The sequence below is a fragment of the Diplotaxodon limnothrissa genome, linkage group LG2 (assembly GCF_057381915.1).
Source record: "Diplotaxodon limnothrissa isolate DT_005_m linkage group LG2, D_limnothrissa_male_GT1.1, whole genome shotgun sequence".
NCBI lineage: Eukaryota > Metazoa > Chordata > Actinopteri > Cichliformes > Cichlidae > Diplotaxodon > Diplotaxodon limnothrissa.
In genome coordinates, this window is record NC_140597.1 from 31,199,975 (window position 1) to 31,224,015 (window position 24,041).

The following is a 24,041-nucleotide window of genomic DNA, read 5'->3' on the forward strand; positions in this document are numbered from 1 at the left end:
ACACAACACAGCATGACACTGCTATCAGGGGAGATCCCAGTGCAGCAAAGACTAGCCTCAGGTAAGGAAAACTGTGTGCTGAGAGAAGAGAACACAGTGATAATTATAAGTACAGTACTTACAATTTATTCAAGCGTAAACTTTGGTAAGACTTTGGTATTATTATGGTTAACTAACTGTAAATATATAAACGTTTGGGCACAACCCCCACACACTGGGTACCCTTAAGCCTTGTTTCTTAAGATGTAGGGATGTGAGTTGATGTATTTCACGTCAATCTTTTTCTAAAACTAATCAAGTAACTTTAGTGACTAAACTAAATAAAGAGGTGGTGAAAGAAGACTGGAACAATGGGGGAAAACACTCAAACGTGTTGCATTGCCCTCCAGGTTCCTCCTCCTCCCTGCCGGTCTACCTGTCAGAGTCCTGGGTCTGTGGCCCAGTATGTGGAGTTGTTTAGTATCTATTTTCCATGTTATGGCTGTCTATGTTTTGAGTTTCTATTTGTAGGTCCTAGGTTTTGGCCCCGTTGCACCTCATGTTATCCTGTGCTCCCTCTGCTCTGTGTCTTGTCATTCCCTGCTGGTGTGTTCCCTCTGTGTAAGGCCCGTGTTTCTTAGTCTGTGTCTTTGCATGTGTGTTGAGTGTCCTGTTTTATTGTGAAGGTCTGTGTCAGTGTATTCAGTTTGCATCCTCCCTGTCTCATCAGATTCATTAGGTTCAGCTGTGTCTCCCTCCTGTGTGCAGTTTCCTCATTTCTTAGTTCTGTTTCTCACCACCCTCGCTATTGGTTGTATGTCATTCTCCTTCAATAAAGCTCACTCACACATCAGCCAATGCCTGTGCTTTGGGTCCTTCACAAACACCACATGACACTATCCATGAGCTCTACAAACATCTATAATATTTATAGATGCTCTAGACAGAGCTGATTAGCATTGTTTTAAAGTTACTATTACTTTACAATAACAATTCAGATAATTTCATAAAAAATTAACATATTTTTACACATTATAATTTTATTAAAAAATAAAATAGTTAAAAGTATTTAACTATAAGTTTACCATTTATTAACCAAGTTATGAAGTAATTTATGTTAAAGCAAATGTAACTGCATTTGCAACAAGGAAGATCTTAATACTCGTATGAAACAAGTCAGCTTGTTATGGGGTTGAGGATTCACTACTATATAACTAATAGTTAACATTATTACATGTTATTTAATACTTCATTAAGTGACCTCCATACAAGTATTAAGAACTTCAGCTTTGTTTCTTCCATAGCCTTTGCATGTTAACACTTTCTGATTCACACATGTTCTTATCTTTTATTCTTTTCATTCTTTTTGTGAAGCACATTGTGAAGGAAATTGGTAGATAGATAAATATTATTCTTTTTTTTATCTTTCACTAAACCTGACCATACCACACCAGAGCTGGTAGTGTTACACACTGAAGAAAAGCCACACTGAAAACTTGTGCTGAACAAGGGCAGAAATATTTTAGCAGATGCGGTTTTGTGACAGGAAATTTCCTGTCACAAAACCGCATCTGCTAAAATATTTCTTCTTCACAGCTTAATGTTCTCATTTAATGCAACTAATAATAATCAGTGACCAAGTGGAAAGTTTCAGTGTGCCTTTAGAGTTTAGGTGGTAGTTACTGGGTAATAAAAGATGATTAAATCATAAAAATGAATAGCAGCCCATGTGTGGCTAAATGACCACAAATACTAATAGAGAGACAAATACTGCATCAACATATACTCTGTTCTATTCTGTTCACTGTACATTTCCATCTTTCTTTCCATATGTTTTTCCCCCATTCTAGCTTCTATCATTTGTTGCACAAGTGATGTTTACTGTGTTTAACAGTTCTACTGCCACATGATGCTTACATTTGTAATTAACTTTATAATAACATAAAAACTAGGCAATAAAGAGTAACTTACATAACTTGCTTTCAACTTTGCTGTTGTCTTTAACATCCAGGGTGAAAATAATGTTTTTCTCTTGGACTCCATTTGAATTAAAGATCTCAATGCTGTATTGACCTGAATCATTCTTCTTCAGGTTTGTGATCTTGAGTGTCCCGTTCTTGATTATAAACGTTAGTCTGTTGTTAAATTCCTTGTCTGTCATTATTTTTTCTTTCTTCAGACTGAACACAGTTTTTGTCTCATTGGGAAGCACCTTCAAACACTTCATTTCACGGCCACTAGCATCAGTCATTACTTGGATATACACAGTTCCTTCGAGAAGAGGAGAGCATGGACATGTGTTCGTCCTGAGGTCACATGTGGTCGCATCAACTGGAAAGAGAGCTGGAGAAGATGCATTTAATAGAACATGAGGTGAAATTATTCACACTACAAATGTGAATGTTTGGCTTCTTTATGAGGACAATCTTACCTTGAGTTCCTCCTGCTAGTAGCACAATGATAAAAAAAAAACTGTTCCATGCTCATCATTCATCCACGGTGTGGTTTTAATCTTTCAAAGCTTCTAGAAAATTATGTACAAATCTGGGTGTAAATCTGCTGCAAACCTGAGTCCTAACTGACAGGAAACAGTCAACGGGAGATGATATATTTAGTTATTTTCAAAGTTAGGAAATCAACTTTCACTTCTGCTTGCCAACAAAAAGACTCAGATGAGTTGTTTGCGTTTTGTAGTGACCTGATTTCAAGAAATATCCATCAAATGCAAATAAACAATTTCCCCCTCACTTTTATACGCAAAACGAAATCTAGACAAAACATACTTTCAAAAGTGTGTCAGGCACACATACTTTCTTCACATGTACTTTTGAGAAAGAACATGCAACATCTGAAGTGACACGTTAAGTCACAAACAGTTGTTCCTGTGGGGAGAGCTTTATTGCTTAAGAGTCTTTACAGGGTGTCCAAGAGAGACATCATTTTATGTTTGTAAGTTTGCAGAGTTTGCTTTCTGAAAGGAAGGAAACAAATTGGCATAGAAAGAATAAAATATAAACAACCTATGAAAAAGCAGCTTACTAAAAGGATGCAAATCATGAGCACAATATGAAACGGTGAGGCAATGCTGACCAACAAACAAAGAAGCCTTTTGTCTACCAAAGGAGGCTGAATTCAATATGAGAATCTCAGCTACACAACTAAATAATAAACAACAATAATCAATAAATAAATGAACATGACGTGATTATGCGATGGAAGCAAACATTACAGATCTTCACTTTTCTAATTAGCCTCAGGTTAATTAGCAGGCCTTTAGCATGAGGAGTGATGATGAACATGAATATAAGAAGAATCAGGTAAACTATTGTTTAATCAAGGTAAAGATGAATGTAAATAGTTTACTTACAGTTAAATAGATGCACAGAGCAGCACAGGCTAAGGTAGTATGTAAGCACTGAGCTACAAGTGAGAAAAGCTCATCAGCCAAAAAAAAAGACCCATGCATTGGTACTTCCTGCTTTACAGAGCAGAGATGGAACTGTGTTTGGTGCAGGGCTTTTATAGTCAGTGAGTCTACTTTGACTTTTATTTTGTATACATCTTCTTATTCTGCCCTAAAAATAGAAGTGACAACTACATCCATGCGCACACGTCCATCAGAATGTACATGTTGGCATTAGTTGGGCATCTCATAAGTTTTTACTCTGCCACAGTGCAATGCCACAAAATAACCAGTTCAACATATATTCAGCATAAAATGTAAATATACAATTTCCAGGAGTTAACCAAGAGCTATTCTATTCTGTTCTGTTGTATTCTATTTTCCAAATAAAGTTCATGAGCCATACCATGAAGATATGAGAAAGAGTTGTTGAAGCTAGGTTAAGAGGAGAGGTGAAAATCAGTGAACAGCATTATGACTTCATGCAAAGAAAGAGCACTATAGATGTTTGCTTTGAGAGTGTTGAAGCGGTATAAAGAAGGTCAGAAGGAGTTCCACTGTTTATTTGAATATCTAGAGAAAGCATATGATAGGTGAAAGAAATCTCCGTCCCGGGTCATCCGTGGATCGGGTTTACCTCCGAGGCGTGGGCACCCATAAGCAGAGTTTTGTCTTTACCCTATAAGATTCAAAATTATTCAAAGTAACACTCAGGTATGCCGTTCAGCAGGTTAGTTACGACGTCGGGAGTAGCTTGGGAGAACAAGGAAACACAGACTGCTTCAGGTTGCCTTCCCAAACCAACTCAAAGTTTATTTGTCATACAACAGTTTATATAGAGGAAAAAGGTTCGTGTCTCAGCAGATTCTCAGTTCAAACTGGTACAGACCAAATAAGGAAGCGTCTTCCTGCCCTCTGAGCAAAGAAGTATCCTTTGTATAGTTTATCAGTTCAGCTACAATTTGTGATTATCCCAGCGAAATACACTCCTAGACATAGAATACAGAGTTCTTTCATTAGTGAATTCTGAAACAAACCACCTGGCCTTTAACAAGCCTTTTTCTAAGAGATAAAGAAGGGAGGATGGGAGTAAGGAAGTGATCTCTGTGGTGTTTTCGACCTTGAGGTACCAGCCTGTGATTCTTACACATTAATTCTTGGGTCACAGAGAAAGAGAAAAACAACTAGTAAATGGGCCTTATTGAGTAACAGTTTTCCTGTATAATATCACTATAAAACAATATCCTGTAAATGCTACCATGGTATCAAAATATCACAACAATAGGGTGCTAAGAAAAGAACTGCGGTATTGCAGGAGGAAGTCAAAAGTGGCATACAAATATGTGATTATGAGAGGGTGATGCGATGGATAAAGAAAGCAAGAGCGTGGTGTGCAGGTGTGCAGGTGATGAGATAGATGGGTTCAAGGTAGGGGTGGGATTGCATCAGGGATCAGATGGGAGCCACCTATTTGTGAAGGTGATACACAGGTTGATAGATGAGGTCAGGCAGGAGTCTCTGTGGATTTATGTTGTTCGCAGATGACATTTTGATCTGTTTAGAGAGTAGGGAACAGTCAGCCTGGAAAAGTGGAGGTTTTCTCTAAAGAGAAGAGGAATGAAAAGTCAGTAGAAGCAAGACAGACTAAATGTGTGTAAATGGGTAACAGTGACACTGCAACAAGTACAGGTAATGAAGGTGAAGTAGTTTAAATGTCTCAGGTCAATCATCCAAAGCAAACAGGCAAAGCATGCAGGCCAAGTGGAGTGGGTGGACATGACTGTGTGGGGTTATTTGTAAATAGCAGCAAAAAGGAAGGTTTATAAGGTTGTAGTGAGACCTACTATGATGTATGATTTGGAGACTGGCAATAACAAAAACAAAAGACGCAGAGTTGGAGGTGACAGAGTTTAATATGTTAAGATTTCCATTGGCAGTGACCAGAATGGACAGGATTAGAAATGAGTCTCTCATTTGGACACCTTAGACTGTCCAGTTTGGAGACAAAGTTAAAGAGACTGAGATCGTTTGGACATGTCCAGAATAGGGCTAGTGGATACAATGGACAAAGATAAGGAGCTACCAAGCAGGAGAAAAAGAGGAAGACCTCAGAGTAGGTTCATGTTTGTAGAGGAGGACGATATACACAGGGATCGTGTGACAGATGTTACAGGGATGGGGTGAGATGGAGGAAGATGATCTTTTGTGACTAAAGAGAGCAGCCAAAAGGAGAAAATAATACTAAATAGTCATATGATAGCTAAGTGTAAATAGTAAACATCTACCACAGTGATTCCCAAAGAGTGGTGTGGGGGGGCCTGGTGGGCCACAAAGGTAATGCAGGTGGGCCTCAGTAGTAACAGAAATTCTTTTTGAACTCCACTCAGAAAGATCTCAGCCTGATGGTGGAATTAAACACAGGACCTTCTTGTTGTGAGGCAACAGTGATAACCACCATGTTGCCCATAAACAAATATATGTATAATATATTATAATATAATAATATGTATTTATTTATATAAAAAGGTGAGCTAAAACTGGTGACAGAAGGTGATCATTTGGGGATATTGTTCCCCTGACCTAAATGTACTGCTCTGTAGTAGTGAAGTTTGAGTAGTGAAAATGTCTATGGTAATGTTTTTTATTAATGTCTGAGTTTGATAAGATAAGAACTAAAATATAAACAACTAAAATAATTTTTAAGATACAGACCTAACTCGGGCCTAGCTGACAACCTGTGTAGAATTGGCCTTGAAAGATGTGAGAGTGTGTGTGTGTGTGTGTGTGTGTAAAGACCTGGTAAAATCTGTGAGTCTTCAGTGTTAAAGGAAAAATGTAACTTTTGATGCCTAAAGTGGGGGTATGGGTGCTTGACTTTATCCTTTTAGAGGGAACCATCATTTTAAAGTAGTGTACGTTTTTTTTTTCTGATCAATCACCTCTTCAAGGTGAATTTAACATTTACAACGAAGAGGGTGAAAATAATGTAAGATGGCAGTGCCACTGCTGGCACTGACATCTCATGTGAGGCCCACTTTAGTGTTTAAGTAGTACACTAAAGTGTTATAAGTTATAACCACAGATTTGAATGACTGTCTTGTAAAAAGGTTTATCAGGAGTTAACTGTCCACTGAGGAATTATCTTTTTTAAAGACACAAATATAACAATATATGATTATTATCTAACAGTATCGAGAAAATTCCAGTCAGCTCGCTCAAATATTGTATTTAAAACAAGAACTATCATAAGGTGAGGTTTTTGATCATTTCAATCAATTTTTCCCTCTTATGAGCTAGTCTTTCTTTTCTTTTGTTCTCTTATGTATTTCTGTTTTTTGCTTTTAATTTTCTTTCCTTTTTCAAATTTGAAGTGATTTGTAGTCATTTAGTAACTATAATCTGTCTTATTTTATCCCACATTTTCTTTTTCTGGTTTCCATCTGGTATGGTGCTGTCACAGTGCAACAATCTGGTAGTCATACCTTTTTTATTCAGTAGTACTTCCATGGTGTAATGGTTAGCACTGTGGACCTAGAATCCAGTGATCTGAATTCAAAAATTGGTGAGACCTGCTTTTTGGAGATGAAACCATTCTGCATGTCTTCTCTGGCACACCAGAACTGTGCTACAATTGTGTTTTCAGTGAGAGGTGTATAAAATCAAGCAGCTAAACATGACGTCTGCCTTTACAAATACTTGTCAATCACTATGTGGTGCTAAAGAGCGGTCTGAAATTCAGTTGTACACCACACAAAGTTACACGGTGGGGTGTCTGAGTGCTGAGTTGTGCTTGTGCGTAATAGTCACAAACACTCTCCTGACTCACTGACTCCACATCTCTAAACCTCCTCTGACTTTAACATCAGCATGAAAACTGGGAACTGCGAGCTCCCTCTTTGGATGTCATCACATTGACATTTTTCATTTTTTATCATGAATCCCATCTCATTGTTGAAACTCACTTTTGGCTGGGCCTTGACCTCTTCTGTGCTCTTCTGTGTTGTGCCATCCTCTTCGGCAGAGGTTGTAGATAGGTAGGCAAATCGACCCATATCATATTATTGTGAAGATGAGCGTACTCCCTAAAATCCTCTTCTTATTTCAGAATATTCCTCTACTAGTACCTGTAGGTCTTTTTCTTAACTTAAAGAAAATTATTACCAATTTTATTTGGCAAAATCATCGCCATCGGCTTCGGTTAATTCTATTATATCTGCCATTTGACAGGGGTGGGCTTAAGGGTCCTAACTTTCAGTTGGACTATTGGGCTGCACAATTGCGCATGATGATATACTATTTCTCATCTGATCCACCTCCGACATGGGTTTACATGGAACCGTTCTTACTTAATTCAGAATACTTTTTGACAGGTTGCCACGACCTGACAGTATAGCCACTACAACAGGGGTTCCATGGTGTAATGGTTAGCACTCTGGACTCTGAATCCAGCGATCCGAGTTCAAATCTCGGTGGGACCTGATATTTGCGAGGTGAAACCATACTACATATCTTCTCTGGCACTTTGAATTTCTGTATGAATTGTGTTTTCAGTGAACGCTGTATAAAATCAAGCAGCAAAACACTTGTCAATCACTAAAGAGTAGTACTAAAGAGCTGTGTGAAATTCAGTTGCACACCACACCAAGTTACAGAGTAAAAGTCACAAACACGCTGCTGACTCAACAACTGTACAGCACTAAACCTCCTCTGTCTTTAACATCAAAAAACAAACAAGCATGAACATCGTGGTATTGGTTTCCATGGCTGAACAGCAGCTATGTGTTTTGTGAAGTATAATATTTATGTCTTCCAAAGTAAAGTTTTAAGCCCCACTTGTTTTAAATCTGTAGCATGTGTAACAGCAGCATGAGATGAAAATTTGATGATAACACGTGCATGTTTATGGTCGCCAAACAATTATGTATGTAAACAACACTTATCTGACTAAACCACGTTGAGCTAATGCAGATTTTATTCTTATTTTATTGGTGAGGAGAGAGGATGGAACCAAAAATGCATTTATCCCCGTGTTCTGTGTTGATGAAAATCACCCAACAGGAAAGCAGCTGGGCATTCATTTGAAACCAGTTGGGCTGCGGTTCCCCCTCTAGCGTCTCAGCTTGAACTTTCAACTGTGAACCTCTTAGATCCAACCTTCCCAACTGCTCATCTCGCAAAAGACAAAATGGAAGAACCCAGAATGTCTTTTTTTTACCTAATTTTTATACCTGCTCACGCTTTTTCACGCTTCCCTCACAGGACGTCACATTTCACACTTTGGCCGTCCAATCAAGTTGTTGACATCTAATCATTCCTGTCCACCCACACCTGATCTTTCTATTTCGATCTGACTTACAACATTTAACACAAACTTTAAAATCAATATATTTTCTTTGTAATTATTTTTTATTTGTTTTTGTTTATTACATGCACTTAACATACAAGTATGTCAAATGGAAATCAGCAACTGCGCGGGATTATTCAACTAGTAGTAAGTTTCAATATGTCAGGATGGCCGAGCGGTCTAAGGCGCTGCGTTCAGGTCGCAGTCTCCCCTGGAGGCGTGGGTTCGAATCCCACTTCTGACAATTGAATTTTTGCACTTCTTTCTTACTGGTACTCATGGGTCTTTGATCAATGGTCATGAGAATTTGCATAATCATGATGAAGGAACTGACCTCCGAGCCCACTGTTCCTTCAGGGGGCTGCTTTCAGTCATTATGCAAATATACTGTTTATAAGATTGGGGAAACCTGCAGTCAGCTGAGACTGAAGAAGTCACTTGGATGAGTGACGAGACGTTTCTCCCACTGAAAACGCTACATCCAGATGAACAGAATCAACCTTTGGAGACTTCTTACTGTTGTGACAAAATACACTTGAAACTGGCAACTATGAGAGTTGTGCACTGTTCATCCCTGACAGCAGTGGATTTTGTAATCATGCACAGTGTAACAACATTCTAGATAATTGTAATAAAATTCACTAGAGAGTGGATTTGTTCACACTGACACTGATGTGCTAAAAACCTGATTTTGTGAAGTCAAAACTTTCAGCAAGTTGAAACAATCTTTATCTTTTACTCCAACTATCCCAAAATAAGGACTGGTCCTTCCCATGTGATGGTATTAAAATATGAAAGGCTGTCATCATTTCGGATGTTTACTGTGTAAATGTTTGTTTGTTTGAATGTTTGTTTGTTTTTTTTTGTTTTTTTTACCTTGCCTTGCTTGGTATCATTCTTTTCAGCACAACCTCACGTGTCTGAATTTACAGTTATTTTTTCATTGACATACTGTATTAACACAACTGATCTGAAATCACACAAGAACATAAAATCCTAGTAGTAGTAATATTTTCTTCTTACTGTAAAAACCACAGACATGTTTAGTAAATTATCTTCATAACTTGAAATGCAAATAGAAATTGTGCATTTTTAAAACGTATGCAAAGATTTTGTCCATAAGTTTACAAATTTTGTGAACAACAAAGTTTTATACGACTATTAATCTTAAAATGCAGCCAATGCATCTGGCGTTCTTTTTCTTGTACAGCCATTTAAAAATACTACGACAATAATGCTGATATGATTTGTCGTGGTTCCACGGTGCAATGGTTAGCACTCTGAATCCAGCGAATCCAGTGGGATTTGCTTTTGGGATATGAAACCATAGTGCATGTCTTCTCTAGCACATTGTGCTTTCAGTCAGAGGTGTATAAAATCAAGCAGCTAATCATGACGTCTGCCTTTACAAAACACTTGTCAATCACTAAAGAGGTCCTTCACTTGTCAGTCACTATGTGGTACTAAAGAGCTGTCTGAAATTCAGTTACAACCCACACAAAGTTATAGATTGGAGTATCCGAGTGCTGAGGTGCGCTTGTGCGCAAAAGTCACAAACACTCTGCTGACTCTCTAACTGCACAGCTCCAAACCTCTTCCGACCTCAAAGTCAGCACAGAAAGTGGGCGCCACGAGCTTCGTAGTATGTGTTTACATGGCTGAATAGCTGCTATATTCAAACAAACGCCTCCAGAGAAGACTGCGACCTGAATGCAGTGCCTTAGACCGCTTGGCGACCAAAAACCTGCACAAGTTATCATTACGTGACATGCAGTATGGTTTCACCTCCCAATAAGCAGGTCCCACCGAGACTTGAACTCGGATCGCTGGATTCAAAGTCCAGAGTGCTAACCATTACACCATGGAACCGATGCGAAAGTGTGTGAACTGTCAGGTCATGGCAACCTGCCTAAAAGTATTCAGCCAAATGATCAATATGGATGACATTGTAGATTATTCGCACTACGTTTCCATGGCTGAACAGCTGCTATATGTGTTATGAGAGGGATAATGTTTGTTTCTTCCAAAGTATCTAACAGTGGTAACCTCCACCAAACTGACACTGCAATGTCAGAATGGCTGAGCAGTCTAAGGTGCTGCGTTCAGGTTGCAGTCTCCCCTGGAGGCGTGGGTTTGAATCCCACTTCTGACATTGAAGCGTTACTCTTCTTGATATTGTGACAAAATCCTCTAGGGTTAACCACGAGCTTTCTAAAAACTTGCATATAACAACTGTGCACCATTCATTCCTCATCTTTGCTGCCCATCATTACGACTTTGCTAATGATGGGCAGCAGGTTAGTGTCATGATGTCACCTCAGACATGGTTAAAAGCCCTGTTAACCTAAGTGCTTCTCGCTGGGTGCGGTGGCGTGTGCCTGTAATCCAAGCTACCGGGAGGCTGAGGTTGGAGGATCATTTGAGCTCAGGAGCTCTGAGCTGCAGCAGGCTATGTCGATCGGGTGTCTGCACTAAGTTTGGCATCGATATGGTGATCCCGGGGGAGCCCGGGACGCCCAGGTCGGAGACGGAGCAGGTCAAAGCCCCTGTGTCGCTCAGTAGTGGGATCGCACCTGTGAATAGATGCTGTAGCACAGCCTGAGCAATACAGCGAGACCCAATCTTTATACACATCCTTATACCTGTCTCTACTTCACACAGCAGCCTCATCAGCACGTCTTGGTCTTTTTAATTCAAGTCCAAAACACTCACAAATCTGCTGCTCTGCTTGTCCTGCACCACCTCCTCCTGCAGGACAGCTGCAACTACATCCTCCACTCTAAACACGCCACCGCCCAGCAGGTGGAGACAAACTTATACGTGTTGGTATAAATGAGCTTATGAGTAAGGTGAAACTTAAGTCACATGGTTTCTGGGAAATCATGTGGTGTAGCCATTCTACTTTGACTTTTGTTTTTTTTATTACTCATTTGAAACTCATGTACACTCCTTATACATCTTATATGACATCTCAGTTATTGGGAGGAGTTTGGGAGGAGTTTGGGAGGAGCAGAGCAAAAAAACTTTTTTGTTGCAAAGTCCGTGTGTTTGTAGTGATGTGGAAGGAGTGTTCTCACACCGGCCTGATTGAAGTGCCCAAGAGAAGCATTGATTAAACAGTACAGCGTGGATACGGCTTTACTCCAGTCTTAACCCTAAAGATAGAAACTGAGTTTTCAATTCCAGAAAAATAAGCAACTTTCACTCTAAAGCCTTTACTGTTTGTGTTGCAGCTAAAACCACTTTAAGAATAATACTGGAACAAATTTAGGTTACACTGGATTTTGGACTGCAGACAATCTATATGTGATAGCATTTCATGTTGAAATAAGTTCGGGCTTTGAAATACTGCTATTAAATAGATTAAATGGTGCTATAAGCAATATTTTTTAAATGTAAACAGAATACGGATAAAAATTTTGGTTCATAATTTTTATCGACACATCTTTACCACCAAACTCATTATAACTGGGTCAGCTGGGAGGAGTTTGTGAGGGGCAGACCTTTCATCAAATACTGATATCTGATCAGTATTTAATGATCTCTATATAAAGAACAGTGTCTTGTAGGATTCATAAGAAGGCAAGTGGAACTACAAAAAACAGAGGTGAGTTAATTATTATTTGGTAACATTTCTGTTGTGCGTGCGTGCGTGCGTGCGTGCGTGCGTGTGTGTACCTGTGTTTTGCCATCCCTAGTTTCTCTTCCAAAACTGTAAGAAGATGCATCAGAGCCAGCAAACCTGCAGCAAAGATAATTAATCACCTACATCATGTGATCTTCAGTCAGTTCTTCTTCCTGACATCATCACCTTGTGTCTGTTTAAGGTGCTGGAAAATAACCTTACTGTTTGTCATAACATCCCTCTCTGAGCCGATCTGATACTCACCTCCTCTCACCCTCACCGCCACCACTGTGTGACCGGAGCTCCCGCTCTGATGCCTGCAGGCGTTCCGCTGCAAAAGATGAGGTGTAATGATTTTAAACTGTCATGTGTGCTCCAGACAGACAGCGACATGTTGCTTTTACCCACTGGATTCTGGATTCGGGCAGAAGGCAGAAGCTGGGATCGGGGAGACAGTGGGAGAGACTCTGGCTGAAACACTTCGCTTCTGTTGCTCGATTATTTCCAGCAGTTGACCTTGGGCTGCAGCGCTCTGCCTGTTCAGCTCCAGGAGGCATTGCTCCACTCTGTTTGCACTGAAAGTGTTGAGTGATGTTGCCTAAGCAAAAAAAAAAAAAAACCCAGCAAAAAACAAGACACACACTGCATGTGAATCATTACTATATCTGAATGAGGAGAACACCTAAAGGCTCAGCGCAGTTCATTCCTCGACACACCTGTCGCATCACGCTATGAAGGGAGGATAAGAGCAGCCACTACTCCACTTCTAAAAGGTGAGCTGCTCTCAGAGAGCTTCAAACAACCCCTTAAATCTTACCTGTTGAGTCAGCTGTTGTTCTTCAGGAGTCCACACATGCTGGCTCCGCCTCTCTTTACAGCTGGACCCAGACATCCTGCTCTCTGCAGCGCTCTGAGGTGTTACTCTCTGCAGCTCAACCCTCTTCTCTCATTGCCACTGTCGAGCGATTCTCTGACCCCTGACCCGAGGCCCTTTGCCTGGCTGAGTTGAGCCCTGATAAGATCGGTCTCTCTGCTCAGCTGAGCAATCTCAGCTAGATTTAAAGACTCTCAGATTTAAAAACTCTTGTTAATGCTTCCATCAAGTTTAACAGTCTGCAGTTTATGAACTAACCTCAGCTGACACTAGCTAACAATGTTAGCTTGGTGGCGAGTAACCTTCAGTAATAGTAATAAACCACACAGCAATAGTACATTCATGTTGTTGTAAAAGGATGACAATATATCATATCACCAGTCTCCCTCTGTTCTTTGTCGTGTTCTCCATTTTTCCTATGTGGTGTTGTGTTAGTGCTACGTTCTCCAGTCACATCAAGTCGTTAGTTGTCAAATTCAAGATCCTTGGGTTTAGTTTAGCTTTTGTTTGTTTCTTTCAGCCTTGATGTTGTTTTAGTTCATTTTTTCCAGCAATAAAGCTGCCATCTTTAGTTAAGTGTTCAGTCTCCGACCCCTGTCTTCCACACAGCTTACCATAAAAATTATAGAGATTACTCACTGAAACTTTAATAATTATTTATTATTATTTTATCATAACAAAAAAGGCAATTCAACTGACATTTTAGAAGTGTAATTATTTCTAAAAGAGTAAATCATTAACGGTGATAAAACATGTAAGTGAAACAGACTCTAAAGAGATAAGAAACAAAGTAATTACATCATTTAGTCATGTCAAAGTATCAGTTAGTCAGAGAAAAGGAGACAGATGGGCTGATAATCAGGTGATCAGTGAGAGCAAAGCCAGGAAGAAAAGCTAAAAAACCTCATCAAGAAAAACTGAACATGAACTGAACTGAACTCTTTAAGCCTGAATCAAAAAAACAAACTGATGATGTTGAAGTCTCAGAAACTCTTAAAAAAACTGAACATGATGCAGTTTGTCTTTAAACGGTTAAACAAGAGCGTAACTAGAGGAAGCAGACAAGAAAACAGCATGAGCGATGTCGACAGAAATGAGGAAACACTGAAAGAAAAGGACAGAGATAAGACAGAAGGAGGAACACACTGGAAAGGGGAACTAACTAAATTTAAAGTCATCAGAGCCAAGAACCGATGGCACAAACGAAAAGGCTAGAAAAAAAAAACATATACAGACAAAGGAATAAACTATTATGTGAACAGAAAACTAAATAGTAAAAATAACGGAAACCTAATCCAAAGATAACCTAAAATCCAAACTTCAATACCGAGACCCAGGGACCATGGCAATTTCTGTAAATCACCAAATGCACAAAAATCAATGTTACAAATATGTTGTGACTGTGTAACTATAGAGAAGCAAAATATATAAAAAACCCAGTCAATTAAAATAAAACAAAAAACATCTTTAGCATAATAGAAGCATTATTCACAATACTATATTTTTGATTTAGCATAAAGAGATTTTTACACCATAACACTAACGAACACATATGTAGATCCCAGACTGATGACAAAACATTATCAATATGGTATTATTGTCACTATAACAAGTAATTGGCCGTGCTCATATCTGTATTATTGTAGGGTTTTTTGATATTTTATGATTTAGTTCTATATAAATAAATCTGAATTGTCTTTAATAAAAAGGTGGTGTGTCTTTGTTTACAGAGTAAAAAGTATTAATCATTGATGAAACCAAGTAACACGAAACAAAAGGTTTTCTCATATTCTGTAACTGTAACATCTGGATGTGTTGTCATGCTCAAAGCTGTTGCTCCACTTTAATTCATACAAAACTTCAGTGTTCTTACTTGAATTATTTCCATTTAAATGATGAATTTATGCTCTGTTATAATACAAAAGTAAAGATGAAGCAAAGAAAATCGCTTTGTGATAGAAAAGATGTTTAGGGATTTAGCATCACTTCCTCCCTCTGTGGGCATTTAGTGGTGCAGTCTGTATAAATGCACAGACCATCTAAATCACCTGATTTTAAGGATTTTGCGACACAAACAATCTTTCTGTACAATCATCACGTTGGTTCAGTCTGATAAGATCACTGTGAAAGCTTCACTTGGCCATACTCCACTTCCTCTTCTCTTCCCTTCACTTGCTTCTCCTGCTGCTGCCTGATCCTAACATCAGCGTACATTACTTCCTGGTCATCTTCCTCTGCATAGAAGCAAGATAAAATTAACATCAGTGATTCATTAGGGTAATAGTTTTTGTGAAACATGCTGTTCTGACCTGTTTTGATCATGTTTTTACTGCAGTAGAGCTGACTGGTTAGCAATACCAACATATTTCAATGAAATTATAACATTATGAAGAAATCATTAGCAAGAAAGCAAAAAAGTGTCTTCAAAAAAGAAGCATAATGTGATTCTGTATATCTACAAGAAGAGCAAAAGGCTGAGTGAGGTGATTGAAAAGCAAGTTTTGTACCTTTTTTTGTTTTGTTTTTTCTCCTCTCAAAACAGATGACAGCTACACCCACAACTAAGAAAATCACCAGTGCTGAGAGAACACCACAGATCACTGGCAAAATACCTCCTTCTAAAAATAAAAGGACACAGGAGCCAAGAGAAACACAAACAGATGACTTTTGACGCTAAAACACAATCTTGGACATACTTTATAGCCTCTAATGAAGAACAGCAAAAGCACAAACTACATTTATCATAGATAAGATAGAGAAGACAGAGAGATTATTTATTTATTGAATAAGTGACCAGTTTTTGTAATATATTTCTAGCACTATTGCCGTGAAATTCTCACCAGATGTCAGTGACAAGCCCGTCCAATCCACACACGCAAAGAAATCAAACCACAGATTTCCATAAATTAGGATATGTTTAATAAAGAGAAATGACACAGAGAAAACACACTTACTGAATTTACTACTTTGTACAAAAGCCTTTGTTGGTGCGTCCTGTATGGAGAAACCAGTTGCATGCTTGCTCATGAGTGATTTTGCCAATTCTTCCACACAAGAATCTCCCTATTCTATGATCTCTGAGCTTTATTTCTTTCCATAGATTTTCAAAGTGATTCAGGTCAAGTGATTGGCTGGGCCACTCTAGATTTTCCGTGGCTTTGTGTTTGAGATCATTCTCTTGCTGAAACGTCCACCCTCGTTTCATCGTCATCATCCTGGTAGATGGCAGCAGATTTTGTCAAAAATGTCTTGGTGCATTTTCCAGCATGCCAGTCCCGTATGCTGAACAACAGCTCCACACCATGATGTTCTCACCTCCAAACTTCACTGTTGATATGGTGTTTTGGGGGTGATATGCAGTGCCTTTTGATCTTCAAACATGGCATATATTATGGTATCCAAAGAGTTCATTTTTGGTTTCATCTGACCAGACATATTTTCCCAGTATTTCACAGGCTTGTCTAAATTTTGTTTAGTAAACTTAAACACGCTTCTTCAGCAATGCAATCTTGCATGGTGAGTGCACATACAGGCCATGGTGGTTGAGTGCATTACTTATCGTTTTAAACAATTGTACCTGCTGATTCCAAGTCTTTCTGTAGCTCTCCTCAACTGGTCCTATGAGAAGGGCCAGCTATCAGAACTCAAAGGATTATTCTTTTCACTCCTCTGTCTGAAATCTTCCGGGTGAACTTATTTTCTTTCCACTTCAGGATTATGGCTTCAACAGAGATCAGTAAACTTCAGTAGTTTACATTTTTGTCTGTAACCAATGCTATCAGTATGTTTTATTTAAAAAAATAAGGTTGTGAAGGTCTTGCTCATTTGTTTTACCCATTATGAGAGATTTCTTGTGTGACACCTTGGTAACAAGACACCTTTTTATTGGTTAGCAGTTGGAACTGAACCACCTAAAATTAATTTGCACTAAGTGACAGGACTGCTTTATTATTGCTGACAGATCTCAGCTGGTGTCATGATTTTCAATGCTTTTTTGCACCTTTTTCCCTTTGTCATTTCTCAATATTACACATAACATAATTAATGGACATCTGTGGTTTGTTTTTTTTTTACGTGTGTGGATTGGACAGGTTGTTACTGACATCCGGTGAGAATTTTATGTCAATACCACTTTTAAAATTAGATTTACTTAGAAAATTGGTGTTGTGTTCAAAACTTCTTTTTACACACTGTAAATATGCATATGAATTACCAGAACAATGTTAAATTTCGATCTAGTAATACAGGGAAAAATTACCTTGAATAAAAATTTGTAAAGTCCGCTCAGCGGATATTTTTCCATCTGAATTAAAGGTTGAAAAGTTATATTTACCGCTGTCTGTACTGCTCAGGTTATTTATCCTAAGTGTTCCATTACTGGGATAAAACAGAAATCTTTCATCTGTCGTATTATATCTAGAACTGTTGCTTCTCCTGAATTTTATTACTGATGTATTTTTTAATAGTTGGAATCTGAATATTTCTGAGGTGCTGTCCGTCAGTTTGATGTCCAAAGTTCCTCCCAAAGTTCCATAACAATGAGCTCCATCTGGTCTGCCATCACAGTAACTTTCCACACCTGTAAATAATAATAATAATGAATTAAAGAAAAGATATCACTCATTTCTGTGTTTAGTCGCCACCAGAACATTTATGGCAGCATTTCCAAATGTTTATCTGAAACAGAAATAGTGCGACCTATCTCAGGTCACACAAAGTGAATGAGCACAGTTAGTCAACTGTGCTTTTTTTTTTATAATTATATAAATTATAATTTATGTCCAAATAATAAAATAATTTGATGTTTCAGGTAACTGTTACTGCTGATGTTGCCCTATCATCATAACATCATGACCTATTGTGTTACTTAAGCTAGACCCATTTAAAATGTAAATAGTTCGGAGCCCCGCAGCGGACATGGGAGAAAAAAAAATTAAGACGGACTTTTGCAAGATCTCGCAAAACAAACTCGGGATCTCGCAAAAGTTTTATACATCTCCTAAAACGTCGGAGCACTTTTGCGAATATGTGATGTCTTGTAAACCGAGCCAATATCAACTTTTGCGAGATCTCGCAAAAGTTGAATTAGCTTTTCTACAAACAAAATAAATTTAAAAAAAATTATTATTCAAATATAAATTAATCAGCTCAACGGTCATAACTATATCTACTTTCAGCATCTGCAAGGATGTCAAGATCACCCACAATAATTATTTTATCTGAACTGAGCACTAAATCAGAAACTCTGAGTAAGGGCTATGTGGATGATAGATAATAACAAATAATTTATGTGTTGTGAGTTTAACAACTGATTTATGAGAGTTTTGACAATTAGGGTGGATGAGGCTAAGTATCAGGATTTCTAATGAATGAAAATTCTGTCTCTCTATGGTTGATTAATTAGCAAGAGTGGAAGATTGCTGCTATACAGACTGCAGCACACTGCATCAGTGTGCTCTAAAATCATTGGCCTGCCTGTCAAAAATCTGGCACAGGTTTTCAGCCAACAGGCCCTTAGACAGGCAGCCAAAATCATCAACGACCCCTCTCACATTCTTCACCCCACATTTCAATGGCTCCCCTCTGGGTGACGCCTCCGCTGGTTAGTTAGTAGAGTTGCCAACGGCTCCTTAAAAAATGGAACGGTAATATTACGCATTTCGTATTAAGCTGAGAAGAGACGCAGTTTGTCCCGTACTTCAGCTAGAATGAAAAAAAGACACAAAGCTGGAGTTATTCTGTGTGTTTACGCTGCACAGCTGCCTCTTCTTCTCTCATTCTCTAGGAAAGTTTTGCCAGGGGGCCAGGTGGGGCATTAACAGGGAAAGGGGGGCACAAAGAAATACTTTTCTTTCTTATTCTCATTTAAAATATCTAGCTCTTATTAAATAATTATCTGAATCTTGCAAACAAAAGTTTTATCTGACGTAAAATGTATAGAGCAGCATAGAAAGTATTTACTTGCTTTCAGGTTTCATTCAAATGTTAGTCTTTTCATTTGTTTCCCCACTTTTTTCCTTTTCAAAATCAAACACCAGTTTGTGAGAAGATTATCTTCTTTTTTTAATAGGCAGATAAAGTTTTGCATTGGCATTGGCTAATTTGCAAATTGTATGTTAAAAATGTTCGTATTTTAAAATTCAAAACTGTTTTTGCCCAAAACATATGTGCGCTATATGTCAGTAAAAATACTATGCAAATATTGCTGTACTTGAATGCTGAATAAACACCAACAAAGCACTGATTGTATCTCTTGTACTTTATCAATGCAGTATCTAAAACCTTTGCACCGTAGTGGTTAAAATCTCATTCTAATAAGAGTTAAAAGTGCGTTCGGTTATTAGGTTTATAGGGTTATTGAATTATGGTTAACAGTTGTTAAGATATTTTTTTAACATTATCTGCCAATTACATCTGCCACCCTTCTCCAAGTCTGTGCATCTACCTGCCCCCCCCAACAAAAATTTTCTAGACACACCACTGCCTGGAAGACATGTGACTGTGGTTCTCGCTGTCTCGAACTTCACGTTTCTCAAAGCAGCATCGCCAATAATCAAAATAATATTTACCCCACGGGGTGTGTACAGGGAGGGGACGGGGGTGTTTAGACTACAACAATATCCAGCACTGTTGCAATATCAGACTTTTTTAACTGATTGTACAGGATCCCGTGGCTGATTTAAAACAACAACAACAACAACACTTTGACTACAAAACGAAGTATTAACGAAGGACTACATGAGAAAATTTGAACAGCTCACCATGACAGACTCCAAACATCATCAAAAACAATCCAACTACAGCTTCCATGTCTGCTCACTGTTGATCCACTCGGCAGCTTTCAAAATAATTAAAAACAGACGCGTGTGCGGCTCTGAACTGAAGCCAAGCGTCAGTGATAAGCCTCGGACAACGGGTTTTCAAAGAAAGCTAGTTTCAAGTCTTATTGAATTTCTGTTTATCCTTTCATCTGCTGAGAGGATAAAAGGAAGTGACAAGTTCTTGTTCCGCTTTTTAGTTTGACGAGAATAAAAATATATCGCGATTAACAGGGAGGAAGAGAACGAAACATTCGTCATTTATTTTGAAATAAGTCTCAAAACTGACAGATTACGTCAACGAGAAAGAGAAATGCCTACTAACAGATATGTGGATAACAAAATAAGCACAGGATCAATTGTGGCTTATATTTTTCATCTTTAAGCGCAAAGTAAAAAGTAAAAACATGTCAGTCAGCATGGTGAGCACTGAGTGAAGAATATGTTTGCAGGAATATAAATATATAATATAAGTACAGCTTGTAACATACTATTATTTACATATACATATGTAGCAAGAGTGTGCTACATAATATGTGGTAAAGAATAATGATACTGCTTCACACTTTATTGTTGACCAGTTACACTTTTATTGCCTTTTTTTAGACATTATTTTTATTGTTGTTATGATTTAGTTTATTAGTTTTATTGATGTAGTCCCCAAAACATCAAAATATGCCATTTCAAAGGACGTGAAAAGGGAAAGACCATCTCTTCACCTACTCAACGACATATAAAAATCTTGCATGAAACAAAGATTTCACATTTTGAGTCATCAGTCCATAAAACTGCCTTCCAGTCTACAGTAGTCCATCAGATGTGTTTCATGGCCCAGGCAACCCTTTTTTTTAACTTATTCTGGAATCTTATAAATGGTTTTCTTGTTGCAACTCGACCTGTCAAACCTGCAACTCAAAACCTTCTCTTTACAGTCAAAACCGAAACTTGCTTACTATAATCACTATCAAGTTTTGAAGCTGTGGTCTTATTAAGTGTCTCACACAAGCTATTGACTTTCAGAAATGTATCTTCTGATTCTGTGTGGTTTGAGGTCTGCAGACCTCTTCCCCTCGGAGTGCCTCTTGATGGCAAAGGAAACTGCAGGCTGACATAATACTCACAAGGGAATGGTACCACAGCATGTTCCAACACTACTTTTACAAAAGCCTCTATCTGTAGGAGCAGGGCTGTAAGTAATCAAGAAAACTTTGGACGCATGTAGGAAATGGTAGCACAAACTTTCAAGGCTTAATCCATTTCCGTTGCTGCAGAACAGCTTTAAGTTGTTATACATAATGTGTAGCAAGAGTGTGGTACATAAATGCATGCCCTTGTGGTTAAAAAAAACAGAAAGTACTTCTTCAGACTTTAAATTTAGTTTTATTTATGTAGTCCCACAACGCAAGATATGTCTTCTCAGAGAACTTTAGCCAAGGCCCTTTTATATACAGTGGCTTGCAAAAGTATTCAGTCCCCTTGAACTTTCTCACATTTTGTCACATTACAGCCACAAACATGAATCAATTTTATTGGAATTCCACGTGAAAGACCAATACAAAGCATACCACATCATCTGTAAAAAACAGCGGAGGCATGTCATGGCTGCCAATGGAACTAGGACACTAGTGTTTATTGATGACACAGGACAGACGCAGCTGAATGTATTTTGAGGTGTTCAGAGACATACTGTCTGCTCAAATCCGGCTAAATGCCATCCAGTTGAAGTTCTGTTGCCCGATACTACACAACATAAAAACGTGACCCTTTTTAACTTGATTGTTAATGTTCAACTCAGATGTTATTTCAGTTCTTTAGCTCCTTTCCTCTAAAGTTTTTGCTCTCCCCTTTTCCATGGTCTTTTTTTTTCTTTGACTATTCCTGCTTTTAAGAACCAGAAATAAACATTTTTGTTACCTCTTTATTCACACACTGAAATCACATTGTAAACTATATGGTTTATTATAAAATGCAACACAAACACACCAAAGGGTGTAAACAAATGTGTCCTTGTGCACTACATATGACAAAAGAAAAAAGAACAAGAAGAAGAAGAACCTAGTCCTCATTTGCACACCTATAAGGACACACAGCGAATTTACAGCAGGTGAAAGGTGACACTAGGTGTTGGAGTAAGGACTCATTTCAGTCATTAAAACAGAGTTGTCTGGAGATTCCATCCTTTGTGGAACAGCAGAGCCTTCCAATATTGTTTTTTTCTTCCAAGTGAAGTAGATCCAAATCCCACTTAATGATATAATTACCACCGCAATTACCACTGCTTTCAAACCATGTATGAACCAGGAAGTACCTGTGTAGAGACACACACATATTTCTGAAAAGTTAGAGCTGTGAAATAAAACACACTTGAGAGTTTTCACTCTTGCACCATATTTTACAAGACAAATGTCACAGTCCTCCTCTGTATCCTGTTTGTGTGCTGGTGGCTGTGTGTGTATTCTCTCATCCCGCCTTACCTTACAGGGGAGGGATCTGCCAGGATCCCCATCCCCATATCAGATGCACCTGAAACACTCAAGCATGTGTGTGAAGCATCTGGCAATGACCTGACTCCTATTTCAGCTGGGATCTGACCTCTAATCTTTTCCTAAGTGTTGTTTAACTGTGATAGTGAGCTCCTCGCTGATTTGCAAGTCCTTTTCCCTGTTATATTCACAGATATTTCTAATGTGTCTCATGCTGTCTATATAACGGTTCAGCAGAGCCCTGTGAGAGAGTGTGTTGCAGAGGAGATTCTGTACAGGAAACTGAGAAGACACTCAGATTCACAGAACTTTCTTTCTGTCAGAGTTTGTTAATAAGAGGCTTTTGAACTTAGAACTTGTGAAATAATTTGTAGCGCTTGAATTCACTTTAGGGTGATGAGGGCGATTTATCTCTTTTTCTTTTCATGTGTTTGGTTGGATAGGTTGTTACTGACATCTGGTGAGAATTTCATGTCAATACCACCTTTAAAATTACATTTACTTAGAAATTTGGTGATGTGTTCAATACTTCTTTTTACACACTGTATATATGCATATGAATTACCAGAACAATGTTAACTTTCAATCTAGTAATGCAGGGAAAAATTACCTTGAATAAAAATCTGTAAAGTCCGCTCAGCTGATATTTTTCCATCTGAATTAAAGGTCAAAAAGTTATATTTTCCGCTGTCTGTACTGCTCAGGTTATGTATCCTAAGTGTTCCATTACTGGGATAAAACAGAAATCTTTCATCTGTCGTATTATATTTAAGACTGTTGCTTCTCCTGAATTTTATTACTGATGTATTCTTGGACAGTAGGAATCTGAATATTTCTGAGGTGTTGTCCGTCAGTTTGATGTCCAAAGTTCCTCCCAAAGTTCCATAACAATGAGCTCCATCTGGTCTGCCGTCACAGTAACTTTCCACACCTGTAAATAATAACAATAATAAATTTAAAAAAAGATATCACTAATTTCAGTGTTCAGTCGCTACCAGAACATTTATGGCAACATTTCCAAATGTTTACCTAAAACAGAAATAGTGCAACCTATCTCAGGTCACACAAAGTGAATGAGCATTACACAGGTCTGTGACTAAACCATAGCGAGGCTACAGCCAACTATTTCCTAATCAGAGTGAGTCTTTTTCATAACAAACATTTAAAAATTATGGGTTTCATGTCCAAATAATAAAATGACAAGACTGAACCTGATATGAAAGAAGGTTACTCTTCATATTGCCTTATCATCATAACATCATGACCTATGTAGATACTTAAGACAGACCAATTTAAAATGTCAATAGCTTAAATACAAAAAAAAAACATAGCAAGAATGAACAATTTTGATCATTTGATGTTTCAGGGAACTCCTCACATTGGTCTAGTTAAAACACTAAAAATGATCAAATAATGCAGAGTATTTGAATTACACTAACATAGTGTCTGTAAAATGCAATTAAATAAGTAATTGAGGGATTTTCCAAAACTTAAATGCATTAAATAAATATTTGA

General features: G+C 38.2%; 1 protein-coding gene, 3 non-coding genes and 1 pseudogene across 4 annotated transcripts in view; 3 read left to right on the plus strand and 2 right to left on the minus strand.

Moving 5' to 3' along the window:
* The window catches only part of LOC146638728 (uncharacterized), a 36,816-nt gene extending 16,781 nt beyond the window's left edge, over nt 1-20,035 (minus strand). The window contains exon 1 of the mRNA XM_085362381.1: nt 19,987-20,035. Coding sequence (XP_085218507.1) covers nt 19,987-20,035 — 49 coding nt within the window. The remainder of the gene's footprint in view (nt 1-19,986) is intronic.
* On the plus strand, nt 7,789-7,860 carry trnaq-cug (transfer RNA glutamine (anticodon CUG)). The gene has a single exon. It is a non-coding gene; the product is annotated as a tRNA-Gln (tRNA).
* trnal-cag (transfer RNA leucine (anticodon CAG)) lies at nt 8,888-8,970 on the plus strand. Its single transcript has one exon. It is a non-coding gene; the product is annotated as a tRNA-Leu (tRNA).
* Nucleotides 10,524-10,595, minus strand: trnaq-uug (transfer RNA glutamine (anticodon UUG)). The gene has a single exon. It is a non-coding gene; the product is annotated as a tRNA-Gln (tRNA).
* LOC146638732 (signal recognition particle RNA) lies at nt 11,084-11,353 on the plus strand (annotated as a pseudogene).
* Nucleotides 20,036-24,041: the final 4,006 nt, after the last annotated feature.